This window comes from Sus scrofa, chromosome 7 (assembly GCF_054392235.1).
Source record: "Sus scrofa isolate SSC_HxYL_T2T_F1_AM1 chromosome 7, Sscrofa_HxYL_maternal_Yorkshire_Landrace_v2.0, whole genome shotgun sequence".
Taxonomy (NCBI): domain Eukaryota; kingdom Metazoa; phylum Chordata; class Mammalia; order Artiodactyla; family Suidae; genus Sus; species Sus scrofa.
In genome coordinates, this window is record NC_139389.1 from 55,984,954 (window position 1) to 56,010,890 (window position 25,937).

The 25,937-nt window shown below is 41.4% G+C and overlaps 1 protein-coding gene across 10 annotated transcripts in view; it reads right to left on the reverse strand.

Annotated features, from left to right (window-relative positions):
* CHRNA5 (cholinergic receptor nicotinic alpha 5 subunit) overlaps positions 1-11,744 on the reverse strand; it is a 55,020-nt gene extending 43,276 nt beyond the window's left edge. For 9 of the 10 annotated variants that reach the window (XR_014810277.1, XR_014810276.1, XR_014810273.1 and 6 more), the window contains exon 1: positions 11,450-11,744. Coding sequence is in view for 2 of the 10 variants with exons in the window: in XM_021098834.2 (XP_020954493.1) it covers positions 11,450-11,576 (127 nt within the window). In the remaining 8 variants the exon portion in view is untranslated. Of the gene's footprint in view, positions 1-10,595; positions 10,765-11,449 lie in introns of those variants that run through there. The other variant, XM_084968358.1, reaches the window with a different exon arrangement.
* Positions 11,745-25,937: the final 14,193 nt, after the last annotated feature.

Sequence of the window (25,937 nt, forward strand, 5' to 3'; positions counted from 1 at the left end):
GCCAAGTTGTCCACTATGATCCAGGTTTTTGAAACTGAAAAAGGCAAAAAAAAAAAAAAAAAAAAAATGAACTCCTTGTCCCCACCGTCTGCTGTCACATCACGTTCCTTCTCAGAAGTATGAGCACAGACTCAGCCAGCTTGAGCAGGTAGGGAGAAAAGCCAAAGGACGAGAGGAAAAACCAGGACCAACATAAAGGGACACTGATATTTCAAAAATATTAGCCTGGGGAGTTCCTGTCATAGCTCAGTGGTAAGGAACCCAATTAGGATCCATGAGGATGTGGGTTTGATCCCCAGCCTCCCTCAGTGGGTTAAGGATCTGGTGTTGCCATGAGCTGTGGTGTAGGTCACAGACGCAGCTCAGTTCCTGTGTTGCTGTGGCTGCGGCATAGGCCGGAGGCTATAGCTCCGATTCGACCCCTAGCCTGGGAACCTCCACATGCCCTTAAAAAAAAAAAATACACACACACACACACACGTTAGCCTGTCACACCAACATCCTCAAAACTAAAAATCATAGTTTGCCCCTCAGATCATCTGGTTCTGACTATTCAAGATATGACTGTACCAATGAGCTATGCTACTTGAAAATGTGCAAAATTAGGAAAACAGCATTATCAGTATCATGAAGAAATGTTTTTCTCAAACCCCTGAAGTTTGAGAACTCAAGTGTGCCCTTTTCCTCTCGAGAGCCAGGAGAGCCCAATGCAGAAAAGCAGAGTATCTCAGAGGGCCCATTTCTGCCTGCAACAGGCAGAAAGCCAGGCTTGGTGCCTGTGATCCGCTTTATTCATGTTCGTTTACTATCTCCTTCAACACTGAGTCAAGATCAGGAAGCACGCTGCTCCCACCAGTGGCTTTCTGTGAATAAAGGCATGGAGCCCAGTGCTCCAGTTCAACCCCACTTCCTCGCACAGCTCCACCAGCCCTGCTGCCCACGGAGCTGATGCTGCCAGAGCTGTTCTCAGCACACTTTTCCAGTCTACACCAGAGACCACGGAATCCTAGCGAAATTTAGTCTCTTCTTCTATAACCTGAGTCCTTGGGTCTAAAAATAAAATGCCAGTGGGCACGTCTCCCTCACAGTACCGTGCATAAACTGAAGGGTGATCTGTGCTTTGCAAGTAGTGGTTTCGTCTAGCCAAAAAGTAAAACACTGGAACCCACACACGTGATGGTTATAGCTCTTCCACATGGCATGCTATTAATACCACGCAGCATGCAACACTCATTTAATAAAGGGGCTTTGGGGTTTTTTTGTTTGTTTATTTGTTTGTTTTTAGAGCCACAGCAACGCGGGATCCGAGCCACGTCTGCAACCTACACCACAGCTCATGGCAACGCCGGATCGTTAATCCACTGAGCAAGGGCAGGGATTGAACCCGCAACCTCATGGTTTCTAGTCGGATTTGTTAACCACTGCGCCACGATGGGAACTCTGGTTTTTTTAAATTATACTGGAATACAGGTGATTCACAAAGTTGTGTTAATCTCAGGTGTACAGCAAAGTAAATCAGTTATACATACATCCATTCCTTTTCAGGTTCTTTTCCCAAATAAAAGAACCTGAAAAACCACACATACTGAGTAAATTTCCCTGTGCTCCACAGTGGGTCTCTGTTACCTTTCTATTCTGTATATATCAATCCCAACCCCGTAATTTATGCACCCTCCCACCTTTCCCCTTTGGTAAACATAAATTTGGTTTCAAAATATATGAATCTGTTTCTGTTTTGTAAGTTTTGTTGTATCACTTCTATTAGATTCTACATATTAGTGATCTCACATATTTGTCTGACTTAGTATGGTAATTCAGGTCCATCCATGTTGTTGTGAATGGCATTATTTCATGCATTTTTATGGCTGAGTAATATTCTACAATCCTCTATAGACAGACATTTTGGTTGCTTCCATATCTTGGCTATTGTAAACAGTGCTGCAGTGGACATGGGGGTGCATGTATCTTTTTGAATTATGGTTTTCTCCAGATATGTGCCCAGGAGTGGGATTGCTGGATCATATGGTAGTTCTATATTTAGTCTTTTTAGGGAATTTCTGCACTGTTCTCCATAATGGTTGCACCAGCTTACATTCCCAACAGTGGAGGGTTCCCTTTTCTACATACCCTTTCCAGAATTTATTGTTTATAGGTAATTATTTTGATGATAGCCGTTCTCACCAGTGTGAGAAGATACATCAATGTGGTTTTGATTTGCATTTCTCTAACTAGTGATGATGAGCATCTTTTATGTGCTTTTTGTCCATCTGTCTGTCTTTGAAGAAATGTCTGTTTAGATCTTCTGACCATCTTTTAGTTGAGTTTGCTTTTTTTTTTTTGATATAAAGACATATGAAATGTTGGTATAATTTGGAGATTAATCCCTTGTTGGTTGCTTCATTTGCAAATCTTTTTTCTCATTCTGTGGATCATCTTCTAGTTTTGTTAAAAGTTTTTACACAGCAAAGGAAACCATTAAGTTTAATTAGGTCCGATTTATTTTTGTTTTTATTTTCATTACTATAGGAGGTGGACCAAAAAAGATATTGTTGCACTTTATGTCAAAGAGTGTTCTGCCTGTTTTCCTCTAGGAATTCTACAGTGTCTGGGCTAACATTTAGGTCTTTAATCCATTTTGAGTTTATTTTTGTGTATGGTTTTAGAGAGTGTTCTAATTTCATTCTTTTACATGTAGCTGTCCAGTTAAAGCAGCTTCGTTAATAGTCACTTCTGCTTTCTCTTCAAGCAGAATAACTCGTGCCTGGATTTGCAAGCTTCTAATTAATAGCAGGCCTTACACCCCTTTTGGTACATGGAATTCATTCAACTCTGTATGATGTCTCTGGGAACTTGGTCTCTTCTGTGATGTCAACAATAATATTCATCAATTTTATTCTGTAATTTTATACTAAATTTTTAAATATTTAGTATAGTTTATATATATAGCTATATATATAAATTATATTTACTATAAAAATTGTGTATATTTATTTTTATAAATTTTATACTTAGATAATTTTTATATATTTATATAGTATAAATTATATATTTATATTCATAATTTTATACTAAATATTTTATATTTATTCAAGAAAATAATTGGTTCATCAGAGAGGCCACTGTCCTTTGAAAATGTCACAAAGGCTTTCTGGGCTGCCATTATTTGACAAAGTTTCACAATCAAAGAACCCTTGGGGAATGGATTACTGATAGGGTGAAATCTGATTTCTTCCAGATAATATTATTTTGCTTTCCTCTTGTGGAGCGTATGTGAAATCACTATATTTGCAGATATATTTATCCCAGCACATACAGATTTATACCCTGTGTGCACACTATCTTTATAGCAAAATTCTGAATTGTACATTGCTATTTATTATCACTATTTTTGAACCACTGATCCATTTCTATAAAATGGAATATAACACAACAGCTAATGTCAATACCTAGCCTTAAATTATGTGAAGCTTAGCAAAACTCCACAACATTAACATGTTAGCTGAGACAATCAATACATCGCATATACATTCCTTAAAAATGCAAACATTAGGAGTTCCCGTCGTGACACAGTGGAAATGAATCCAACTAGGAACCATGAGGTTGTGGGTTCAATCCCTGGCCTTGCTCAGTGGGTTAAGGATCTGGCATTGCTGTGAGCTGTGGTGTAGGTCACAGATGCAGCTTGGATCTGGCATTGCTGTGGCTGTGGTGTAGGCAGGCAGTTACAGCTCCAGTTGGACCCCTAGCCTGGGAACCTCCATATACCTCGGGCGTGGTCCTAGAAAGCCAAAAAAAAAAAAAAAAAATGCAAACATTAGGAACACAACCATGGGAGTTCCCAAGTGGCACAATGGGTTAGGGATCTGGTCTTATTACTGCTGTGGTGCAGATTCAATCCCTAACTTGGGAACTTTTGCATGCTGTGGGCATAGCCAAAAAAAAAAAAAAAAAAAAAAAAAAAGAACACAAGAGCACACATGTCTTAAAAAAACAGAGTTAATCTTACATTTCAAGTCTGTAAAAGTACGCAAAAATATCATCCCAGTGCTGACTACCTGACAGACCTCAGGGATATTTGTTTTCAGCACACACTTTCAGAAACACCAGTCAAGTTGAGTCTTTCAGAAACTACTGGCTTAAGCATATCTAACCCTTACTTTGTCTGGGAATTTTTGAGGTACCCAATAATTACTTTTAGAAGTTTTTCAGGAGGCTTGTAAAGCTGCACTCAGCAATGCAGATTCCAGAAATTCTACTCTGGAATCTCCAAAGGTCATTTCGAAGGAAACTGCAATGGAAATAAGCTTTAGGAAAAAGAGAGATGCTTTTATGGAATCAGTATCTTCCATGCAGATCTCCTCCCTAGTCCACACCTGAATACTCATTTCCCCCCAAAATCTCACATCATTTAGTAAAACCACAAAGCTGAAAACCTTAACTTGAATACGCAGCACCACTAATTATCCTTTAACCTCCATATGCCACAGTTCTCTAGTCTATGTGAAATCAATACGTACAAAATCAAGTTCATGATCTTCCTCCAAACGGTCCCCTGATGGTATTCCCTATCACATCACAGTTCCATCATCTGCCAGTTTCACAATTTAAAAATGTTGGTTTTGCTGCCACAACAGTTATGCAAATAAAATTAAAAAGTCCATTACCTTACTATGTTGGGTAGTGTCTAAAGTAGTTTTAATTTTTTTTTAAGTTTGCTCCACTAACCAGTAGGTAGCTAAGTAGATAGCTAAGGATTTTGAAAACCAATTTTTAGGAAGATAAGGCAAAAGAGTGTCTTCTGTTGGCATTCTTCCATGAAGAATCATGATTTTTTTAGTAAAAAATATTGAAAAAAAAATCTACCAAGGTGTTCTGCAGCTAAATATGAACATTAGCAATCTTTTGCCAAACTTCAGATAAATGAACAGACATCAGATATAATGTTGTTACTTCCATAAAGTCTTAAATCTTTAGTGTCTTCTACAACCTAGGTATATTAAATACCTACTTTGGGTAGGTATACTAGTGACTCCTACTTTGATTCATTCATTCATTTATTCAACAAATGCTGAGTGACTGCTTCCTAAGCCAGCCTCTGTGGTAGGTGCTAGAGGTAAAACGCAGAAAACTTTGGTGCCTGCCTTGCTGGGGGAGACAAATCAGCTTGCTTGCTTGATTTATTTATTTATCTACCTATCTATTTATTTTTAGGGCCGCACCCATGGCATATTGAGGTTCCCAGGCTAGGGGTCCAATCGCAGCTAGAGCTGCTGGCATATACCACAGCCACAGCAATGCCAGATCCAAGCCGAATCTGTGACCTGCACCACAAATCACAGCAACTCCAGGTCCTTAACCCACTGAGCGAGGCCAGGGATTGAACCTGCAACCTCATGGTTCCTAGTCAGATTCGTTTCCGCTGGGCCATGATGGGAACTCCAATCAGCGTATTTATTTACTTTCTTTATATCATTATTACAAACTGTATGGCTATGCAGATAACACCACCCAATGGGAAGGATGCTGCTTGCATATCTTAATATGGCTGCAGCCCTGAAGTCTAACGCAGAACTTCCCAACTCAGCACTCCTGATATTTTGGACTGGATAATTCCTTGTTGTGGGGGCTCTCCCAGATGCTACAGAATGTTTGGCAGCAGCCCTGGCTTCCATGGACTATGTATACCACCCCTCAATGTGACACCCCAATACGTCTCCAGACATTGCCAATATCCTGGCACAAAACTGCCCCTGATTGAAGATTATTGGTCTAACAACAGCTGGTAAGCAGTAGAGACAGAACTAGGGCCCAGACTCATTTTTCTCAAAACAACAATTTAGTTACAAAAGTCATGTGTGGTCATTGGCAAGATTCCAATCAAAAGCACAGAAAAAGTCCCTCCCTTCTTCCTCATCTCCCTTTCTCGAAGGCTAACTACTGTTAAATTTGTTGTGGAGACCTTTTAAAATACACGCACACAGAGGAAGAACAAATGTTTTCTTTTTAACTCCTGTGACTTGCTTTTATGTCCATTCGATTCTCTAGGTCAGTGTATATACATCCATCTCCATTCTTTCCTCAAAAGCCACAAAGCGGCCTTGCTTATGGGTAGATCATAGTTTATGGAAGCTTTCCCCACTGGTGAGCATTTAGACAGTCTTAGCTTTTTTTTTTTTTTTTTGCTTTTTAGGGCCATAACTGGGTCATCTGAAGGTTCCCAGGCTAGCGGTTGAATCGGAGCTACAGCTGCTGACCTACACGACAGCCACAGCAACACAGGATCCAAGCCGCATCTGCAACCTACACCACAGCTCACAGCAACTCCAGATCCTTAACCCACTGAGCAAGGCCAGGGATCAAACCTGCAACCTCATGGTTCCTAGTCGGATTTGTTTCCGCTGCGCCACAATGAGAACTTCTATATGGCCTTTAATCTTTGGTTATTTCTAACAACGCTGCATGGAAAAAGTTCTGTCATTAACATCCTTGTACATCTATCTTCCTACACCTAGACACGGACTTCCATGACACTGACTCTTAGAAGTAAATGCTGACTCAAGGGCATACATGTTTTAAATTTTGCGGGTTACTGCCAACAGACTTCCCTTTCCTCTTTACAGGCTGCCAGAGAATGAAATAAGATAATATATCTGAAAGGTCTGTAAGAGTGATGTATACTATATACCCCTAATTCATAATTAAGGCATTCTTGGGGTAGTTCATCTCCACTATACGTTTCCTTGTATGTTTTTTTAAGTTAATAAAACGTGTCTTGTATACCTTTTTTAAAGATCCTCTCTGCAGCAGTCCTTGCAGGGCTATTTTAAGGAACAGCCAGATTAAAAAGTGAACATAATCAACCATTTTGTAAATGAGGAGAAATGCATACTCTATCAACATTTTCCGTGTGGCAAATAGGTATGCTTACCAATCATTATTTTCAGTATTACATAGATGAAAGGCAAAGGGTTTTTTTTTTCACTCCAGGATTTTCATTATATTTTCTATTGATTTGTATCACAGAATTATCGGATAAAGTTTCTCTGTAACTGATAGGCTTTAGTAAACCTAATTTAACATTTTGCGCTGACTCTCAGGACACTTGCAGTATGAAAATTACCTTAGGCAGTGTTAAATTTAGGTCCAGTCAATAATTTTCAAGGAGAAGAGACAACTTGCACACTTTAAAAGTCTGAGCATCATCAGATTAAATAAATGCAGAGTTCTCTATCATAATTTGACACCATAAACCTCTCAACAGGCAATAAGTATAAATTATGACCTAGTATATTTACAGCGTTATGGAACATGGAGCTGCCTCAGTTCACTACAGCCTTATGACCTTGATAAGACTTTTGCAAAGTTCCTCCTTAGGACTGTCCAATTATGAATGACTAGTAGAGACTGGAAGGATATATGGAAATGGGAAGATAGCTCTATTTGTTAGGCTGGTGGGATAGAGCTTAGTTTCTATTGGTCTTAGGCTATTTGGGCTAGAGCTCATCGCAAATTCTAGTTCCATAGTTACTGTCATTGGATCCTCTCAACGCATCCAGTTCATATGTGTGGGAAACTGTCCACTGCAAGTGTGGTACTCTGAGCAGCAACATCCATATCACCTGAGTGGTTGTTAGAAATGCAGAATCTCAGGCACCACCTCTGATGCAGTGAATCAATGCCTATATTGCAACAACCTCCCAGAGGAGTCTTGTGTACATTAAAGTTTGAGAAACCCTGGTCTATAAGACTTAGAGCAGTGATTCCCAAGGGTGGGGAAAGGGGGAACAATTTTGTCCCCTAAGGCATATTTGACAATATCTGGGGACATTTTTGGGTGGGCACTACCAGTAGCTTGAGGATAAGAGGCCAGGGCTACTGCCAAACAACCTACAAGGCAAAGGACAATCTCCCATAACAAAGAATTACCCAGCCCCAAACTCAGAGATTGAGAAATGCTGACTGAGAGGAAAAACAGTTTTGCCCGATTACATATATATGCCATTAATTATAGAATAAAAAGAAACCAAATATCAAAAGTTCATATTCTTTCTGTCAGAATTCAAATATTCATATTTAATTTCTATTTTTTATCAGGAAATGGCTACTATTTTATAATAATATATTATAGTTCTATAATTTATTTTTAGAGTTCTATAATATATTTTACAGTTCTCCTTTAGAAGAAAAGAGCACGAGGATCACTGAATTAAACACAGTTTGGAGAAATAATACCATGCTTCCCCCAAATGGGACCAGAACATTTAAAAGTGAAATTTTAGTCGCAGGGCAGAAAAGGATCATTAAAAATAACCTCTTCTCTTGTGACTATAAAACTATACTTATGCTGCTCTGGCAAGCAGATTACTAAAGAACCAAAGTGTTAACTTTTTTCTCAAAACTTCCAATATTTACCAACTCTCATTGTCAAGACATGCTTATTTAGTATTAAACTTAAAATTATATCTGAAAGAATTATAATTCTTAAGGGAGAAAAATAATGCTATTAGAAGAAAAATGTTCTGTACCGAAATTACTGTACTAAAAACTCATATAAACTGATTATAAAAAATTACTTGCTAGATCTAATTTGTAGATTACAGGTTTAAACCAAAAAAAACACCCTATTCTGACTGAAAACTTTCTCAAAGTCCCATGGATAGGCTACATTTACAAAATCAGGTACACCTGAAATGAATCAGAAGTTCTACAAAGCCCTGCCTTCCGGGTGCTAAGTCTAGTTCATAGAGCATATTCAATATTTGCAAGGAAACAAAAACAGTTTTTCATTTCAAATTAAACTGTGTGAAAAGTTTACATTTCTAGATACTCTTTTGGATATAACCACAGCAAAAGCTGAGTAGACGGTCACTATATGTGTATTTCTATTAGCTTCTTACAATGTTAATGGAAATGACTAAAGGTGAGAAGAGAAAAGCCTTTCAAAGCTCTCATTTTCTGTGAGATAATTATTTCCTTTTCCTTTGAATGGAACAGAACTTGGCCACTATATACACTGAAAATAAAGTTTCAACCACACAACTACACAGCTAAGAAATATAACTGACTAATGACTCTAATTTCCATAAATCACTCTCCTTACCAGGTCAGGTCAGCTTAAAGGGCTTGAATTGTCTTAATGTACTAGTTTAATGATCTACACTTAATACAGATAAAATTGCTCTCTGAGCACCTTTCACAGCTCTGTGACCTTCCACCAGCCAAACAATATGGCTGCTGACATATAAGACATTTTCTTTTCCTAGAGACTGGCTCACAGAAAACCATAAGGAAGAGTTATTAAGACTCTAAGAGGAATACAAAAACAATAAAATGTAAATGTAAATTTAATTATGGTGCAAAGAACCTAAAATCCACCTACTATCACCTTCTAATTTTAAAGATGAAGAAATAAAGGATCAGCAAGGTTGAGCAATATGTTCAAGGAAACAGAGCAAATTAATGGCAGGTCTCCTGACTGCAGACAGCACTTCAGCAGTTTTACACAGAAGTAGATTAACGCTGAGTAGCAAGTGTGCAATTCCATCATCCATTCAACATCACTTTCTTCTTCAAATGATCACTTATTAAGAGCAACAGAATCCTGGAATCTTAGAGCTGGAGAGGAAAGCCTTTAATGATATTACAGATGAGGAAACTAATATCCAGAGAGATCTTACTGTTCCATTCATTCATCCACAAACATTTACTGGGCTCCTACAGTAACCTAGATACGAAGTTCTTTAGAGCTCATGTGGGACCAAGAGAGAAGAAAATATAAATGTAATTCATGGAGTCCCCACAGTGGGTTTAGAATCGGGTGTTGCCACAGCTGTGGCATAGATCACAGCTGCGGCAAAGATTCCAGCCCTGACCCGGGAACGGCGGCCACCAAAAATAAAATAAAATAAAAGTAATATAACATGATGGTTATTAGAAGAGAGGTATTTACTAAGAAGAGTTGGGGCAGAAAGGAGTTAATTAGCTCTGACTGTTTGGATATTATATTGAACCCCAAGCATAAAGAGATAGCTATTTACACCATTTAATCTTGGCTATAATGTTTCATACTAAAGCAGATGAAAAAAATTCCACTTTCACCAAAAGCGGTAGAGAAAATGATACCATTTTCTAGAGAATCAGGCACAGCAGCTGGCCTTTCACACATATTATTTAATCCTGAAAATGACTCAGAGGTTACCAGCTTCTCTCCACTTTGAAAAAAAAGGAGGACAGCTGAGAAAATCTTATCTAAGTCAACATACAGCAAAGTCATAATTTGAACCCAGGTTTATCTGGCTCCAAAATCACATTCCTTTCTTTCTGTTAAACTATTAACTCTCTCTGCACAGGATTTTCTTTATTCATTTAAATCATCCTCCACGTTATTTCTCTAGTGTCTACGTTAAGCAATACATCCTGCAATAAATTCTAGTCTTCAAGATCATCACTTCTTAGAACCAGGAGTCATAGTTTAAAAACCTTAAGGAAGGAAAGCCAAGGTTCTGCTTATCCCCAAATAAAGTTTCCTCACTCATAAAAACTGAAGCACTGATGTAATGACGTCAGCTTTTATCTCTTGCTTAAAGGATTCTTACCTTTCTATATTTGGATCACACTATAGGTGACTCCGTAGGTTAAAGTATTTTTCTTCAAGGTCTTGAGAGGGCTGACTCAAACTTTCTAAAGCTTTGAATTTTTAAAGATACTAAGCATTATCTTTTGTTTTTTTCTATTCCTGTCCAAACCTTTTTGACATAGAAAAGGCTGAAAAGAAAAAAGGAAAACAAAACAAAACAAAAATCTCTGTTCCAAAATGCTAAGGAGAGAGGAACCTAGGATACAAACGGTGAGCCCAGGAGCCAGGGAAATCCGCTGCCCAGCATTCTACAACTAACGCGTTTCGTCTTCGGACAAAAAGAAAGACTTCGGGTGCTAAGGGACGAGATGGGGAGGAGGACGAGGGGTGGGGTGGGGGCAAGGGGTAGAAGATCAAATCCTAATGCCTAGTATTAAACTAAACGATCCTCCGTTCTTGCCTGTGAATAAAATAACAATGTGGGAAGCCCAGTTGAAACCAAGAAAGGAAAGCCCTGCTGGATAACGATGGCATCTTTTACTGAAAAAGTTCTATCGAAGTACATACAAAGTCACCCAGCAATCTCCAATGATGCAGGTCAAGGAACAAACGTCGAAGTGGCCTTTTCTCTGCATTTCAATATATCTGACCATTTAAACTGAAACCTCAGACCAAGGCCCCAGGAGAAAATTTTAACCGCCTTCCGAAACAAGGTTTTCGGTTCGACACTCAGCCCCGCGGCTCTCGACGCACCCGCATGGAGCTGCCCCGGCAGCCCCGCGGCCCCCGCCCGGCGCCACCCCAGCCTTCTGGCGTCCTGCCACCTGCTCGGAGGGCGAACTCCCGGGACCACCTTCCGCTGCCCAGGCTCACCTCTGGGCACGCCGCCCCCCGCGCTCGCTGGGCCCCAGCGCCCGGCCACCAGCTGAAAAAGGTTGAGGAAATGAAGCAGGTGGGGCCCGAGGCTGAGGACCTCGCGCCCGGACCCCCTCGCCGCCATCGCCCAGGACCCGCGTGGGAACGCAGGGAGCCGCCTCCCCACGGGGAATGCGGACTCGGGGGATGGAGCGGGGAGTGTGGGTTATAGTCGAACGAGAGCAGCCGCTGCGGAAGCGCCGCTCCGCTCTTCAGCTGAGACCGAGGCAGCCCGCACTGCCCCGCCTGGACTACCCCAGCGGGCTGGGGGCGCGCGAGGAGGCTCAGAAGCTTGGCCCCGCCCAAACCCCGCCCCCGGACGCCCCCTGTCTGGTCCCAGCCCCAGCTAGTCCTCTCTGGCACCTACTCCGCTCCGCCCACTCACTTCTTGGTCCCACCCTATCCGTTCTAGCTCCGCCTTTTCACACCTGGCCCCGCCTCCACGCCCAACTTCTGTGGCGTTTGACTCTGGAGCGCAGAACCCCAGCAAGAGGAAGACCAGGGGATGGTATCATAGGCTGGTCCTTGGTCTAACTACCGAGTGACCGTGGTCATGCCACTGCATAACTATGATAGCTACCGTTAATGTCTGCTCTGTGCCCATCACCAAGAGGGGAACCAGATGGACAGACTGCAAACAGAAAACCAGTAGACATGAGTAAGTTACTGAGTTGTGAAGAGAGATGCAGAGGAAATGAGTGGGAGGCTGAAACATAGTGGGAGAGGACGTATTCCTAGGCTCCCAGCTGAGACGCTCTCCACGCACCCTGATGCCCACTGAATTCTTCCCTGCGAGGCAAATACCAGTTGAAGTTTGCCTGCCTGTGGCTGTCATGGGAGCAAAGTAATCCCCAACAGACCAGCGAGACAACCCTGGGCAAGTCACCCTCTCCTGGCCTGTTTCTTCACCCTAAAAAGGAGGCGGATAAACTAGAGGACTCAGAAGGTCCAGCTCTGACACTCATTCAAACCCTCCACAGAAATGACATGCAGGTGCCTCCAACGTGGACAATGCCCTCCCTGTTGCCACCAATTAACATTAGTAAATACTAGTGACCCTATCTGCCACAGACACTTAACAGCTCCAATAGTGATTGATGATGACTGCTGGAATCCCATCTCACATCCCACTAGAACCTACAATTCATCCTTTCTATTCATAATTGATTAGAAAGCCTCATTTGTCTGGAGAGATTCAGGCAAATCATCTTTAAACTTCAGTGGCAGCGTGTTTCACTGATTCTTCACAGAAAGCGTTACGGAGTTGACACGTCTAAGATTCCTTGTGAACAAAAATATCACTCCAAGCTCCAGACTCTGAATCTGTTTAAAAACTAAACCTGGTTGCAAAGAATCCAAAGGGTGAAATTTAGTTAAGACTTTGCATCTAACAATCAGGAAAGTGGAAACAATATCCATTGAAACTAGTCGGTGTAAACTGGACTTCAAGAAAGAGGCTACAGAAAGGGGGTGCAGAAAATAAGTAGGTTAGTCACTACTTACACTTCTAGGAAGGAAAGACAGCATTTATTGTCCTACACTGCAAAGTTCTGTTTGCTCTGAAGAATGACTGGGACAGGTAGACACTGATGCAATGCACCCTAGCCGTGTTGGGAGAAAATGTTAACTCCACCTCTATAGCTGGGGATTTGAAACAGAGTGTGTGAATAACTGTTGAAGGTCACACACTCAGCGACTGTCAGTGGAAAAACTAGAATTAAATGGTTGTTAGCTCAGTCATGGCAAGCATAATTGGAACTCCTAGCCTCCCCAGAGTGTTATATCAATAACCATGAGAGCAACGATTATTTACATAATTTGCAAAAAACAAAAAACAAAAAACAAAACCTATTACTACTTGTTACTGTTTTTAAGTGAAAGGCAAAGTGTGTAATTTGTTGGGCACTTTAAAATCCAAGCAAATAATTGTAGAATCTAATGTATGCATCTTGGATGGCTTTTTCTAGAAGGATACACCAATTACTCTCAGTTGCTGGCTGTGCTGGCAGCACCTGACTCTGATCACAGGCATTTTCACACTGCTAGGAGACTCTCTGGCTGATCAAATGACAATGAAAACTGCTGCTGTTGCTGTGGCCACCACCTACAAAGGTCCCCTGAAGTAGCATCTGTCTACCAGCTTACTAAGATTTGCCCAAAGGGACTGTCTACACAATCTACAGTGCAGCCACATCCCACCAGATACCCCATTTCCTCTGAAGGCCGTGGAAGTTCTGTTACACTTCCCTGTCCTCGCGCACCCTACTCCCTTTCCCTGAATATCCAAACGCACCCTTTCATCAAGACCCATTTCAAATGCCTCTTGTCCCATGAGGCCTAGCCTGGTTCCCCCATCTGCCACGGGCACCTCCCTAGACTGAACTTTCAGAACAATTTTATTTCTCTCACAGCATGTACCATGTTCCACCTTTTTGTCCATTTCTCTAGAAGTCTTACCTCCTCTACCATATAATGAGCTCCCAGACCTAGAGTCTAGGTCTTATTCATCTTTATAATACCCACCAGCCAGTCAGTGCCTTGCCACAGAAAGTGGAATTTTAATACTGTCCCTATTAATCTTGCTAGGTAGCAGGGAATATAATAATAATCTAAGCACTGCTTAGCATACTAGCGCATTTAATCTCCAGCAGTATTACAAGGGTGGGACTTTTATTACCCTTGTTTTGTTTCGACTTCTCCTTCTCACTGTTCTTGGCAGGTTCCTCTTCTTCCACCCCGATGCTGCATGTTGGGAATTTCACAGGCTCAAATCTGGGACCTATTTTCCCTACACTCTGCCCCCCTCCCCCTTCTGTGATCTTATCCATTTCCCTGGCTTTAAGTATCTTCTACACACTGGCAAAGACCAGAGTCACATTCAGGTGCTAATCTCACCTCTGTGTATGTGACATCATTGTCACTTGGACAGGTCACTTTATATGTCCCAAACCACTGTCCTCTTAGTCTTCCATGGGACCACCCTCCAACTAATGACGCAAGCTAAAAACCTGAAGCTCATCCTTCATTCCTCCTTCTGCTTCACCTATACCAAGTCTGTTCAACTTAAGGTTGAATTAAGTGCTTAAATGCTATCTGCCTTGAATTTATCTGGAATCCATATTCTCTTCCTCCCCTCCTCTCCTATGATCAAGAGGGGAGCTATAGTCAAGTGCATGCTTATCTCTATCTTAGACTCCTGATCTGCATTCTCCAGTACATGCTGGGGGCAGCCCGAGTGACCATCTTAAAACAGAAAACAAATCCCACGTCCTTGCCAGGATCCTTAGAGGGGTCCCTGCTGCCTGCACTGACATCCGTCCACCCCCACCCCACCCCCTGAGGTCCTGCTTCATAAAATCAGTCCCTAGAACTGGCCAGCAGGGCTCTGCCTTAACATAAACTACTCCCGCTGCCTGCCTTTTCTCTCTCCCCTGCCTCCCCTGCTTGGCTTCACTCCTCCTCCTCCTCCAAGACTAAGCCTCCTCCTCACCTCTTGGGAAGCAACCCAACCTTTCTCTGTTGGGTCTTCAGCTCCCTCTGCCTATTACTTTCTATCCCTGCTTGCCACCCCCTCCGCCCTCCCCTCACCACATTTGTCACAACCACATAATTTTAATGTGCCTGATTCCCGCTATAGAAAATTAGCTCCAAACGGAGAGCAGCTGCGTCTGTTACCCACCAGTGTGTGCCCAGTTTATTGAGCGCAAAATGTGTGTTGGATGAATAAATGAATGTTAAGTAGTTTGCCCAAGATCTCTGAGCAAATGAGGTAAAGAATGGGGAACCAGGATTCACACCCCGCTGACCAGTCTTCAAAGTAAACTTCATCTCTCTCTGTGGGCCCCATTCCTAATCTTTAAACCAGTGCTGTAAAACCTGCCTTTCGGAAAATAAAGCAGGTAAGCTGTGGGGCCCAAGTGTTCAAGAGGTGACAGCTATTACCATTTGTGGGGCAATTATTCTCCAATGTGCTTGTGCACTTACAAAACCCTTAAGCAAAGGGCAGTTGGTGCTTTGGAGCTAAAAGAGAGTGCATGGAAAGGGAATTAGGAGGCCAAATAAATAGCAGGAAATCAAAAATTAACATTGTCCCCTGCAAGTGGTATGACCCAGTGAGTTGTCTTTCATATCAATGTCGTTGTTGACTTTTCTTTTTTATAATGGGGTCAAATGAGCTAAATTCAGAGCTAGGCAGATCCTCCGAATCTTCCATTCAGCATTTCCATTATGGCTTGGTGATAAATTCTGCTGTAAGCCCTGAAGATGAGGGCCAAACTGAAAAGTTAATTAAAGATAAAAATGGATGCTGTCAATTTTACTGCTGAAATTAAATGCATTTTCACAGATTAAAGGATACAAGCAAGTATTGATAGGATGTTAAAATTAATCCTTCAAAAGAAATGATATAAAAACAAAAGGTCCCTTTCAGGGGCTATTTCAATGGCTGTAATCAAAATGTATACATGCAGACAGATTTTAATGCAGAGCTTTAAAAGAAAATTAGTTGGCCACATTTTTACTAGATTGTAATAACTAAACAGTAGCAAATAAAATCAAATATTTCAAAAAGTATAAACCATGTATAAAACCGAGCTGTCTCAACAGAATTTAGTAATAGTATATATGCCACAATGTCACAGACCCCATTGTCATCAGAAAAACACAAGAGAACAAGAAATGAAAATTCACTACAAAGCAGAGTAAATTATAATGTGTCCTGAACAAACACCATCTCGTGTTACAAATGAAATACTGTTTTCCACCTTAAGAAAGTGCATTCCAATACCCCATGTCCCTTAAATGTTGGAAGCTTTTGTGTCTAGAAGTGATGAACCATATCATGAAAGACCTTTTTTTTTTTTCTGTCTTTTTGCTATTTCTTGGGCCGCTCCTGAGGCATATGGAGGTTCCCAGGCTAGGGGTCTAATCGGAGCTGTAGCCACAGGCCTACGTCAGAGCCGCAGCAACTCGGGATCCGAGCCTCGTCTGCAACCTACACCACAGTTCACGGCAACGCCGGATCGTTAACCCACTGAGCAAGGGCAGGGACCGAACCCGCAACCTCATGGTTCCTAGTCGGATTCGTTAACCACTGCACCACGACGGGAACTCCGAAAGACCTTTTTTTAAAGATAAACACCAACAATACTGTATTGTGTGCTTGTAACTTGCAAAAAAAGATCTTAAATACACACACACACAAAATGGTAACTGTGCAGAGGTAACAAATATGTTAGTTAGCTTGATTGTGGTGCTCATTTCACAGTATGTATGTATATTAAACACCAAGTCATACACCTTAAAGAGACACAATTTGTATACATCAATGATAGCTCAATAAAGGTGAAAATAATTTTCTTCTTTTTTTTTTTTTTTTTTTTTTTTTTGCTTTTTTAGGGCCATACCTGCGACATATGGAAATTTGAAGGCAAGGGGTCGAATCAGAGCTACAGCTGCGGCCTGCACCACAGCCACAGCAACACAGGATCTGAGCCGCATCTGGGACCTACACCACAGCTCAAGGCAATGCCAGATCCTCAATCCACTGAGAGAGGCCAGGGATGGAATCTGCATCCTCATGGATCCTAATTGGGTTTGTTACCTCTGAGCTACGATGGCAACTCTGGTAAAAATAATTTTTACAGTTAAAAAAAGACAAATACAGATTTTTGTAGATAAATTCCTTCAGTAGATTTGCAACTTCTATGCAAAAGCTCAACACTTGTATATTAAACACAACTTATTAGGAATACATAACTACTCTTTGCGTTAAGTAAAATGTTCTTTATAGGTGACATTCTATTATAAACTTTTTAAAGAAACTTACGCCCTTATTTGGTGACTGCAAAACAATCGCAAATAATCAATTCTGTGCAAAGGGTGGAATTTAAATATTCTTACTAAATAGCCTATATCTCACTTCCTATTCTAGAAAGGAAAGATATTTATACACAATGCCACATACACTAAAAATAAATCCAAAGGACAAATTATGCTACAGGTATGGGCCACAAATGCTCCAGAAATTTGTAGCCATGCACCAGGAAAACTGCTGTCTTAGAATTTAATTCACTGATTGCAAATTTAATTGTTCCCTCATGCTTCCCATTTCAAGGGATTTAGAAAATTCTGATCCTCAAAAGCACTCAAAAAATTTTATATTAAATATATTTCACTTCCATTTGTAATTTGTAAACTGCTATATAATGCTTTTAGGGGATATATTAAAGATACATGAGGATAAATTAAAACCACAATTGAGCCGTTTCTCTACTATGTTTGGGAATCTGCTCCTATTATCCGCTCTTTTATTTAACAAGGTTCACTTTCTCATCTAGCTGCAAAACTAACTAATGTCAAGTTTTCTATATGGCTGAGAAGCAAGACCAGATAAGCAACCTTTCAGCAATACAAATCTGTCAAAACTGGAAATCATTTGGAGTTCCTGCTGTGACACAGTGGGTTAAGATCTGGCATTGTTTCTGTGGGAGCATGGATTAAGGATCTGGTATTGTGGCAGCTGTGGCATAAGTTGTAGCTGTGGTTTAGATTTGATCCCTGGCCCAGGACCTCCCATATGCCATGGGTGTAGCTGAAAAAGAAAAAAAAATAATAAAATTGAGAATCATTTGGTAATTTCCAGTTCCACAGCTGTCTCACCTGAGACACAGTCTTTCCTTACTCTTCTGTAACAGGCTTGATTAATTTTAGATGTTTTCTTTTTGTTGTTGTTGTTTTTTGGGGGCCGCACCTGCAGCATATGGAGGTTCCCAGGCTAGGGGTCAGATCAAAACTGAAGCCGCTGGCCTACACCACAGCCACAGCAATGCCAGATCCAAGACCCACTGAGCGAGGCCAGAGATTGAACCTGCATCCTCATGGATATTATTCAGATTTGTTTCCACTGAGCCATGACGGGAACTCCAATTTTAGGTGTTTTCAATTTGTTGAAAACTAAACAGTATTTGCAGTCACCTGTAAGGAAAAGGATATTTTGATTCTAGATTACAATGGATCTTCTCAGTCATTGGTAAAGCGGAGTTGAAATTGTATGTCGTGTTTTTGATGTCCATCTGATCTCTCCAACAGTGAGAGACTAGATTGGGAAATACAGAAAGTTTTTGACATACTGGGAAGTGCACAGCCTTTGGTCTTTGAGGTCAGATAAACATGAATGTGAGTCCTTGTTCTGTCCCTTCCTAGCTATTCATTCAACAAATATTGGAGGAGTTCCCGTTGTGGTGCAGCAGGTTAAGAACCCGACATAGTGTCTGTGAGGATGTGGGTTGGATCCCTGGCCTTGCTCAGTGGGTTCAGGATCCAGTATTGCTGTGGCTGTGGTGTAGGCTGGCAGCGGCAGCTCAGATTTGACCCCTGACCCAGGAACTTCCATATGCTGCAGGTGCAGCCCTAAAAAGAAAAACAAAAAAAAAAAAATGAAGTACTTTTGCAAACTTTGCAAAAATAGATGAGTATACGCATACATTGTTAATGTTCTTCCCAGGGCACTGGAGTTTAAACTTCACTAGTAAATTTGTAAAATTCTCTGATGGGAAACCAGTGAAAGGGTAAGACATGTGCCATGTGCTCTGATTTATTTATAAAGATCACTCTAGCAATTGAGGGGAGAAGGGCTGGAGAAGGGCAAGTATGGGCGGCTCCCATAGAAGCCCAGGCAAGGGGTGACAGTAACAGCTTGCACTGCAATGATGACACTGGAGCTGTGTGATTTGGTGCAAATGACTCGCCTTTTCAGAACTTTGGTCTTCGCAACTACATGATATAAAGGCTGCCTCTAAACCACTGGGCACATAGTAGGCCCTCAATGACTGAGTGCTATCATTGTACTAAATGTTTACAAGGTTACAGTGAAAACCAGCGCTAACATATATAAAGTAAGTGAACACAGACTGTGTACTTAACAAACAATAACTTCAGAGTTCTCTGGTGGCTCAGGCGGTAAAGGATCAGGCATTGTCGCTGCTGTGGCTTGGGTTATAGCTGTGGTGAGGGTTTGATCCCTGGCCCAGGAAATTCCTCACGCCATGGGTGTAGCTGAAATTTTTTTTTTTTTAAATTATAGCTTCTGCTCTATTGTGTTGAGGAATAAAGTTTTCTAAAGCTGCAAAATACTTAGGAAAGCAGTGAAAAGGAAAAAAATATTTTAAATTCTCCTTTAAGATTATTCTAAAATAAATTTTCTGCAGTTTGCCAGTCTACATATACTTATTCATCAGATAAACTGGGTCAGTGCAATAAGTTAAGAGTGGGTAACTCTGGGCAAGATAGTATGGGCAATTTTTACTGAATTTGTCGTGAATTTTCCAAAGTGAGCATGTACTGCTTTTGTAACTGGAAGAAATAAGTTACCAGATTGTTCAGGACTCAGAAGACAATTTACCCTGGATTCCCTCATTCGTGTGACTCTGATTTTGTCAGAGAATGTTATTATGTAAGGTTCTTGGGTGCAGAATCAAAGACACGGCCTTTCCTAGCGTTAAGCATAAAGGAACTTAAGAGAAGAGATTCTTCCTGCCAGGAAGAAAGGGAGCCAAAATCCTCTCCAACTGTGAGGCCTACTTCAACAATAACTAACAAAATCGTATATGCACACTCAGAGGCAATCCAGTTTCCTTTTAGGGGAAAGTAGACTCCTTTTAAAATCCGTATTGCTAATTTGAAGGTATAGCATAATGATGGATTAAAAATGAACCAAGATATGACCCCATCAATTCTACTTCTAGGTATAGACCTAAGAGAAATTAAAACACAGAAACTTGTCCATGAGTATTCAAAACAGCCATGTTCATGACAGCTAGAAAACAGCAACAACCCTAATGTCCAAGAACTGATGAAGAGATAAAATGCAGTATAATCACACAATGGAATATTATTCAGTAATAAAAAGCTCTCATCTAGTAATCAAAGAAATGAATGACCAACATGCTACAACATGGATGAAGCTTGAAAACATTACATGAAGGGATAGAAGCCAGTGCCAAAGGTGCACATGGTATAGGACTCCACTGATAGGACATTTCCAGAATAGGCAGCTCTGTATAGACAGAAAATAGGTTAGTGGTTGTGTTGGGCTAAGGAGGGACCTTGGGGTGAGAGTGAATTGGTGAAGGATTTCTCTCCAGGGCGATGAAAATAAAATTGACTGAGATGATGGTTGCATAACTCTGTGAATATACTAAAAGCCATTGAAGTGTACCCTTTAAATGAGTGAATTGTATGGTATCTGAACTATATCTCAATAAAGCTGTTACCAAAAAAATAGTAAAAAAAATAAAAAAATAAAAAAGTAAATAAACCAAGAAAGGCAAATATTTCATGTAACTTATTTCATGTAACTCTGAATCTATTCAAGAATGGACAATTCCCAATTACTCTGGAACAGTGGAATTAAAGTTGCATGATTAATTTAAATAATGCCTTTTAAAAATAGATAGCAATTATACATCTTAAATTGCACATGATAAAAGTGATAAAACCACAACTTTACTAGGAGAATGTTACATATTTTGGCATGGGGCATCTCTTTATATGCATTATACTAACAACAAAAGTTATAAATGATTGAAAGCTTTGCCTGCATAAACACAAAAAGCCTTCACCCAAAGTGAATTTTTTTTTTTTTTTTTTTTTTTTTTTTTTTGTCCTTTTAGGGCCACAGCCGCCGCACATGGAGGTTCCCGGGCTAGGGGTCTAATCAGAGCTGTAGCCGCCGGCCTACACCACAGCCACAGCAACGCCAGATCCGAGCTGCGTCTGTGGCCTACACCACAGCTCATGCCAACGCTGGATCCTTAATCCACTGAGTGAGGCCAGGGATCAAACCTGCAACCTCATGGTTCCTAGTCAGACTCATTTCCACTGCACCACAATGGGGACTCCCAAAATGAATTTTTTTAAAGTTAAATGCTCTGATAGAAAAGTGGGCAACAGGAAACAGTGCACCAAAGAATACAAATGAACAAAATCTGGGAGAGAAAGAAGACAAAAGTGTTTGACATGGTTTTACTCACTGCGTAATGTGTACTACTGTGTGCAGAATTCTTCCTTCCCAGGGACATTAGCAACCATTTGGTTTCAAGCCAAAACAGCAATAACAAAAAAGATGTTAGGAAATGTTAAGAGTAGTTCATCATGTTTATTTAGAGTCTTTTAAATTGGGTTGTAAAAAAATTTTTTTTAAAAATTGGGTTGTAACTACTTATCAGAAAACCTAGGAGTTCCCATTGTGGCATAGCAGAAATGAATCTGACCAGGAACCGTGATGTTGTGGGTTTGATCCCTGGCCTCCATCAGTGGGTTAAGGATCTGGCACTGGCATGAGCTGTGGTGTAGGTCACAGATGAGGCTCGGATCTGATGTGGCTGTGGCTGTGGCATAGGCTGGCAGCTGTAGCTCCGATTAGACCCCTAGCCTGGGAACCTCCACATGCTGCAGGCTTGGCCCTAAAAATCGGGAAAAAAAAAAAGAAAGAAAGAAGGAGAGAGAGAGAGAAAGAAAGAAAGAAAAGAAAACCTAGTCATCCTTTGCTCCCTCCCATCCCTCACTGTGGAGCCTCACTCCTCTCTATTTCCCTTCCCCGTCTCAGACCCTCATCCTTTCTTGCCTATTTGCGTAGCCTCCTTACTGGTCCCTCGTCTCTTCCCAGTTAATCCATCCTCTGGACTTCAAGAGTTAGAGTGTAATTGTTTTTCTCACTCAGGAATCTCAGTGGCCTCCCTGATGTATTGAGCACAAACTCCAAGGTCAGTGAAGCCGTCTTCTTTCCTTAGCGTACATTTCCACTCTCAGCTCTTGTCAGTGCGCTTCTTCCACTGACAGCTGTGCTTCAGCTCTGCTCAGCTACTGACTTTCGATGGAAATGTGAAGTTTTCCCCCTGGCAGCCCTTTACATAAGCAGCTCCTGCCTTTTACTCCTCAGCCTCAGTGTACAGCCACCAGGTGTCTGGCACGTCCTCCACGTTGTTAAGTAGCTGAAGACAGTCCTGCCTTTCCTGCAAGACTGCAGGTTAAGGATTGAGGTGGGGGGAGGAGAAATTAGGAATTTGGGATTAGCAGATACACACTACTATATATAAAATTGATAAACAAGGACCTACTGTATAGCACTGGGAACTATATTCAATATCGTGTAATAACCTACAATGGAAAAGAATTTGGAAAAGAATACATAAACACACATACATACACATAAAATGGAATCAATTTGTTGTACATCTGAATCATTGTAAATCAACTATACTTAATAAATAACAATAATAATAAAAGGAACTGAGGACATGTCTAATTCATCCACAAATCACCATCACCTGAAACTACCAGGAAAATGATAAACATACAGAAATAAAGAAATGAATCCACCTTCTGATTTTTTTCATAATGTGGAATATTTTTGCACTGCTAAAACAAACATGTTCATGGAACTTTCAATGTGCTAGACTGTAGAAATTCTAGTCTTGCTTATTTTCTGATTAAGAAAAACACCAGCAGTAAAATTATATGCAGGACTACATAAGTTTTTTCACCACAGGATTTATTTTTAAGGACATGATTTGTAATCCACCAAAATGAAACAACCCAAGATTTTAACTTCTGACTCAAGATTTAAAACGTTTTGGTTTTTGGTGTCCTATTTGTTTCTGTTAAGGTGCTCTTGCACTGGTAGTGACCCCGTGAGAACCGAGTTTTGCCCAGGTGAGAGGATGAAACACCTGCTGGCACGGAGGCATGCCCCCCTACAGGTGAGGACTGCTAAGCTTACATGCCAGATGCATCCTCAGAAACCAGGGGCTCTGCAATTAGAGCTAAAAATAAAGAGTCTGGGTAAGAATCAAGGCTAGCAGTCAGCCCTAGAGCAGAAAGAAACCCAGTTATAGAGTAGTGCCTGCTGTACCCTCATCTTCTGCTTTTCCCCCACAGTAGGAAATCATTTCCACAAAAGGGTAAATATGCTAACATTTGTCCATCGTTTGGGTAAAGCTCTGAAGACTTGCTCCTCATGTGGTGGCAAAATATGCCAGGCTCTCTTACCCACTAGTCTTTGAAGTTGGTACAACTTGAAGCAACAGTGTTGAAGGGGTGATCTGAATATGGAAAACCCACCAGGTCTATGACCTGGCTGGAAAATGGGTGTATTTTAGGATTTCACTCCAGCATATCAAGAGCCTATTCATTCATTCATCGATATTTGTTGCCTAGTAGGTGCCAGTTTCTATTCTAGTTCCTTGTTAAATGAAACAAGATTCCCTGCTCTGGGAGCTGACATCCAGCGCAGTAGACGGACAGTAGACAGCCAGATGGTGCTGAGCGCTATGGAGGACGCCCAGAAGGGAAAGGGAGAATGTGTACACGTGGGCAGTAGATTGCTCTTCTGAAGGAAGTAGCCAAATACAGCGACAAAGAGGGACCTGCAGATGAGTGGGCCCTACAGATGTTCCTGGGGAAGAGTATTCTCAAGCCAGAGGGAATGTTAAGTACAAAGGCTATGGGATGGAAGAGGGCCTGGTATTTCAAGGAACAAGGGAGTTCATCTGATGAACACAAAGTGAGGAAGGGAGCACAAGGTGGAAGAGAGGGTAGCAGCGAAACCAGTGGAGTTTTGTGGAGTTCCCTGGTGGCTCAGTGGGCTAAGGACCTGGTGTTGCCATTGCCATGGCTTGGGTTCAACCCCTGGCCAGGAACTTTGTATGCCACAAGTGTGGCCAAAAAGAAAAAAAAAAAAAAAAAAAAAAAAAAAAATTTGGCTTTTACTGAGCAAGAGGGGATGCCATTGGAGTTCTGAGCGAAGCCGTTACATAATCTTATATTTTGAAAGGATCATTCTGGCTGCTGTGTTGAGAACTGACCGAAGGGAAGGAAGTGGACGGAGACTGTAGTTATGCCCAAATGAGAAAGAACAATGGTGTGGGCCAGGGTCCCTACAGTGGTAAATGGTTGGATTCTGGATAAGTTCTGGCGATAAAGCCAAGAGGATTAAGTTCACTTCTCCATCTGCCTCTACGTCTATGCAGAGCAAGACTGAAAGGCCATTTTAAGACAGAGTCAACCCTCATGAACGACAAACTCTTGGTTTGCAAGTTTGCTTGTAACCGTAAAACCAATGCTCACAGCACTCTCCTGGTCACTGTGGACAAGCACAGAGCCATGGAAATATTTGTTGCCTGATGTGCACATTTCCAGCCAAACAAGGTGACTCTGTCTAGTTTCAGCTCATACTATCAAGTGTTCTTCTTTTGATCTGTTATGCTTTTCGAGTTTTTGTGCTTTTTATTGGTGATTTCACTTAAAATGTCCCCTAAGTGCAGTGCTGGTCAGTGTTCCTAAGCACTGGAAGGCTGTGACTCGCCTTATGGAGAAAAGACATATCAGATAAGCTTCATTTAGGTATGAGAGCTATTGACCATGAGCTCAATATTAATGAGGTATCAATGTATATTAAACAAGACGTCTTTAAACAGAAACACACATAAAACAAGGCTATGTACTGGTTTGCTGAAAGTGCTGTGATCAGATGCTCAAAGGAACCCAACCTGTTATTTTACTAGTAGCAGTGGCTCCGAATTTGCTAATTCAGCGTTCACGGTGACTTTATAGAACACAGCTACCATGAATAACAAACAATCAACTGTATAAAGTAAAAAAAATAATTAGAAGGTTCAAAAAGCCCTATGTCAAAGGTGCTTGGATACCCTAGCTTAAACACTACCAGACGCAGAGAACTCCAAGAAACTGCTTTCCTTAAGAGCACTTATGAGGGATTAGGCTGGGACCTGTAGCTGACTGACAACACCCAGCCATGGCTCTGGGCACCGGTTCTCATTCCTGGCTGTCCATTAGACCACTCGGGGAGACTTAATGCAGTGGTAAGGCCAGGTCTCACCACAGAGGTTGATTTAACTGGTATGGAGTTCAGCCTGGGTACAGAGAAATGTAAAAGCTCCCCAGGTGATTCCAACACGCAGCAAAGCACTTCTCAAACTTCGGTATGCATTAGAAACACGTGCAGAGCTTGCTAAAACACAGACTGCTGGGCTCTAAGCCAAGATTTTTATTCAGCAGGTCTGGGATGGGAAACTAGAATCTGCATGTCTAGCCAACCCCCAGGTGATGCTTGCTGGTTCCCAGACCACACTTACGCAGCACTGCTCTCCAGCACTTTCATCAGAGGACTCTCCTAGGTGACAGCATCCTAGTGAACGCCATTGAGCAAAGCACAGCGATGGAGCTCCCTTCAGCCAAACTAAACTTCTCATCTTCTGGTTCCATTTTTCCCCTGTGGCCTTAATTTCTCCTGCATAACCTTCCACGTGGCTTGGGCCACTGACCATGGGCAGCCTGTTCTAACTGCAGGATCCTCAGCACTCTTTCCTCACATCCACACAGCAAGTCTGCCTTGGCTCAGCCCACATGTTCATTCTCAAACCCATCC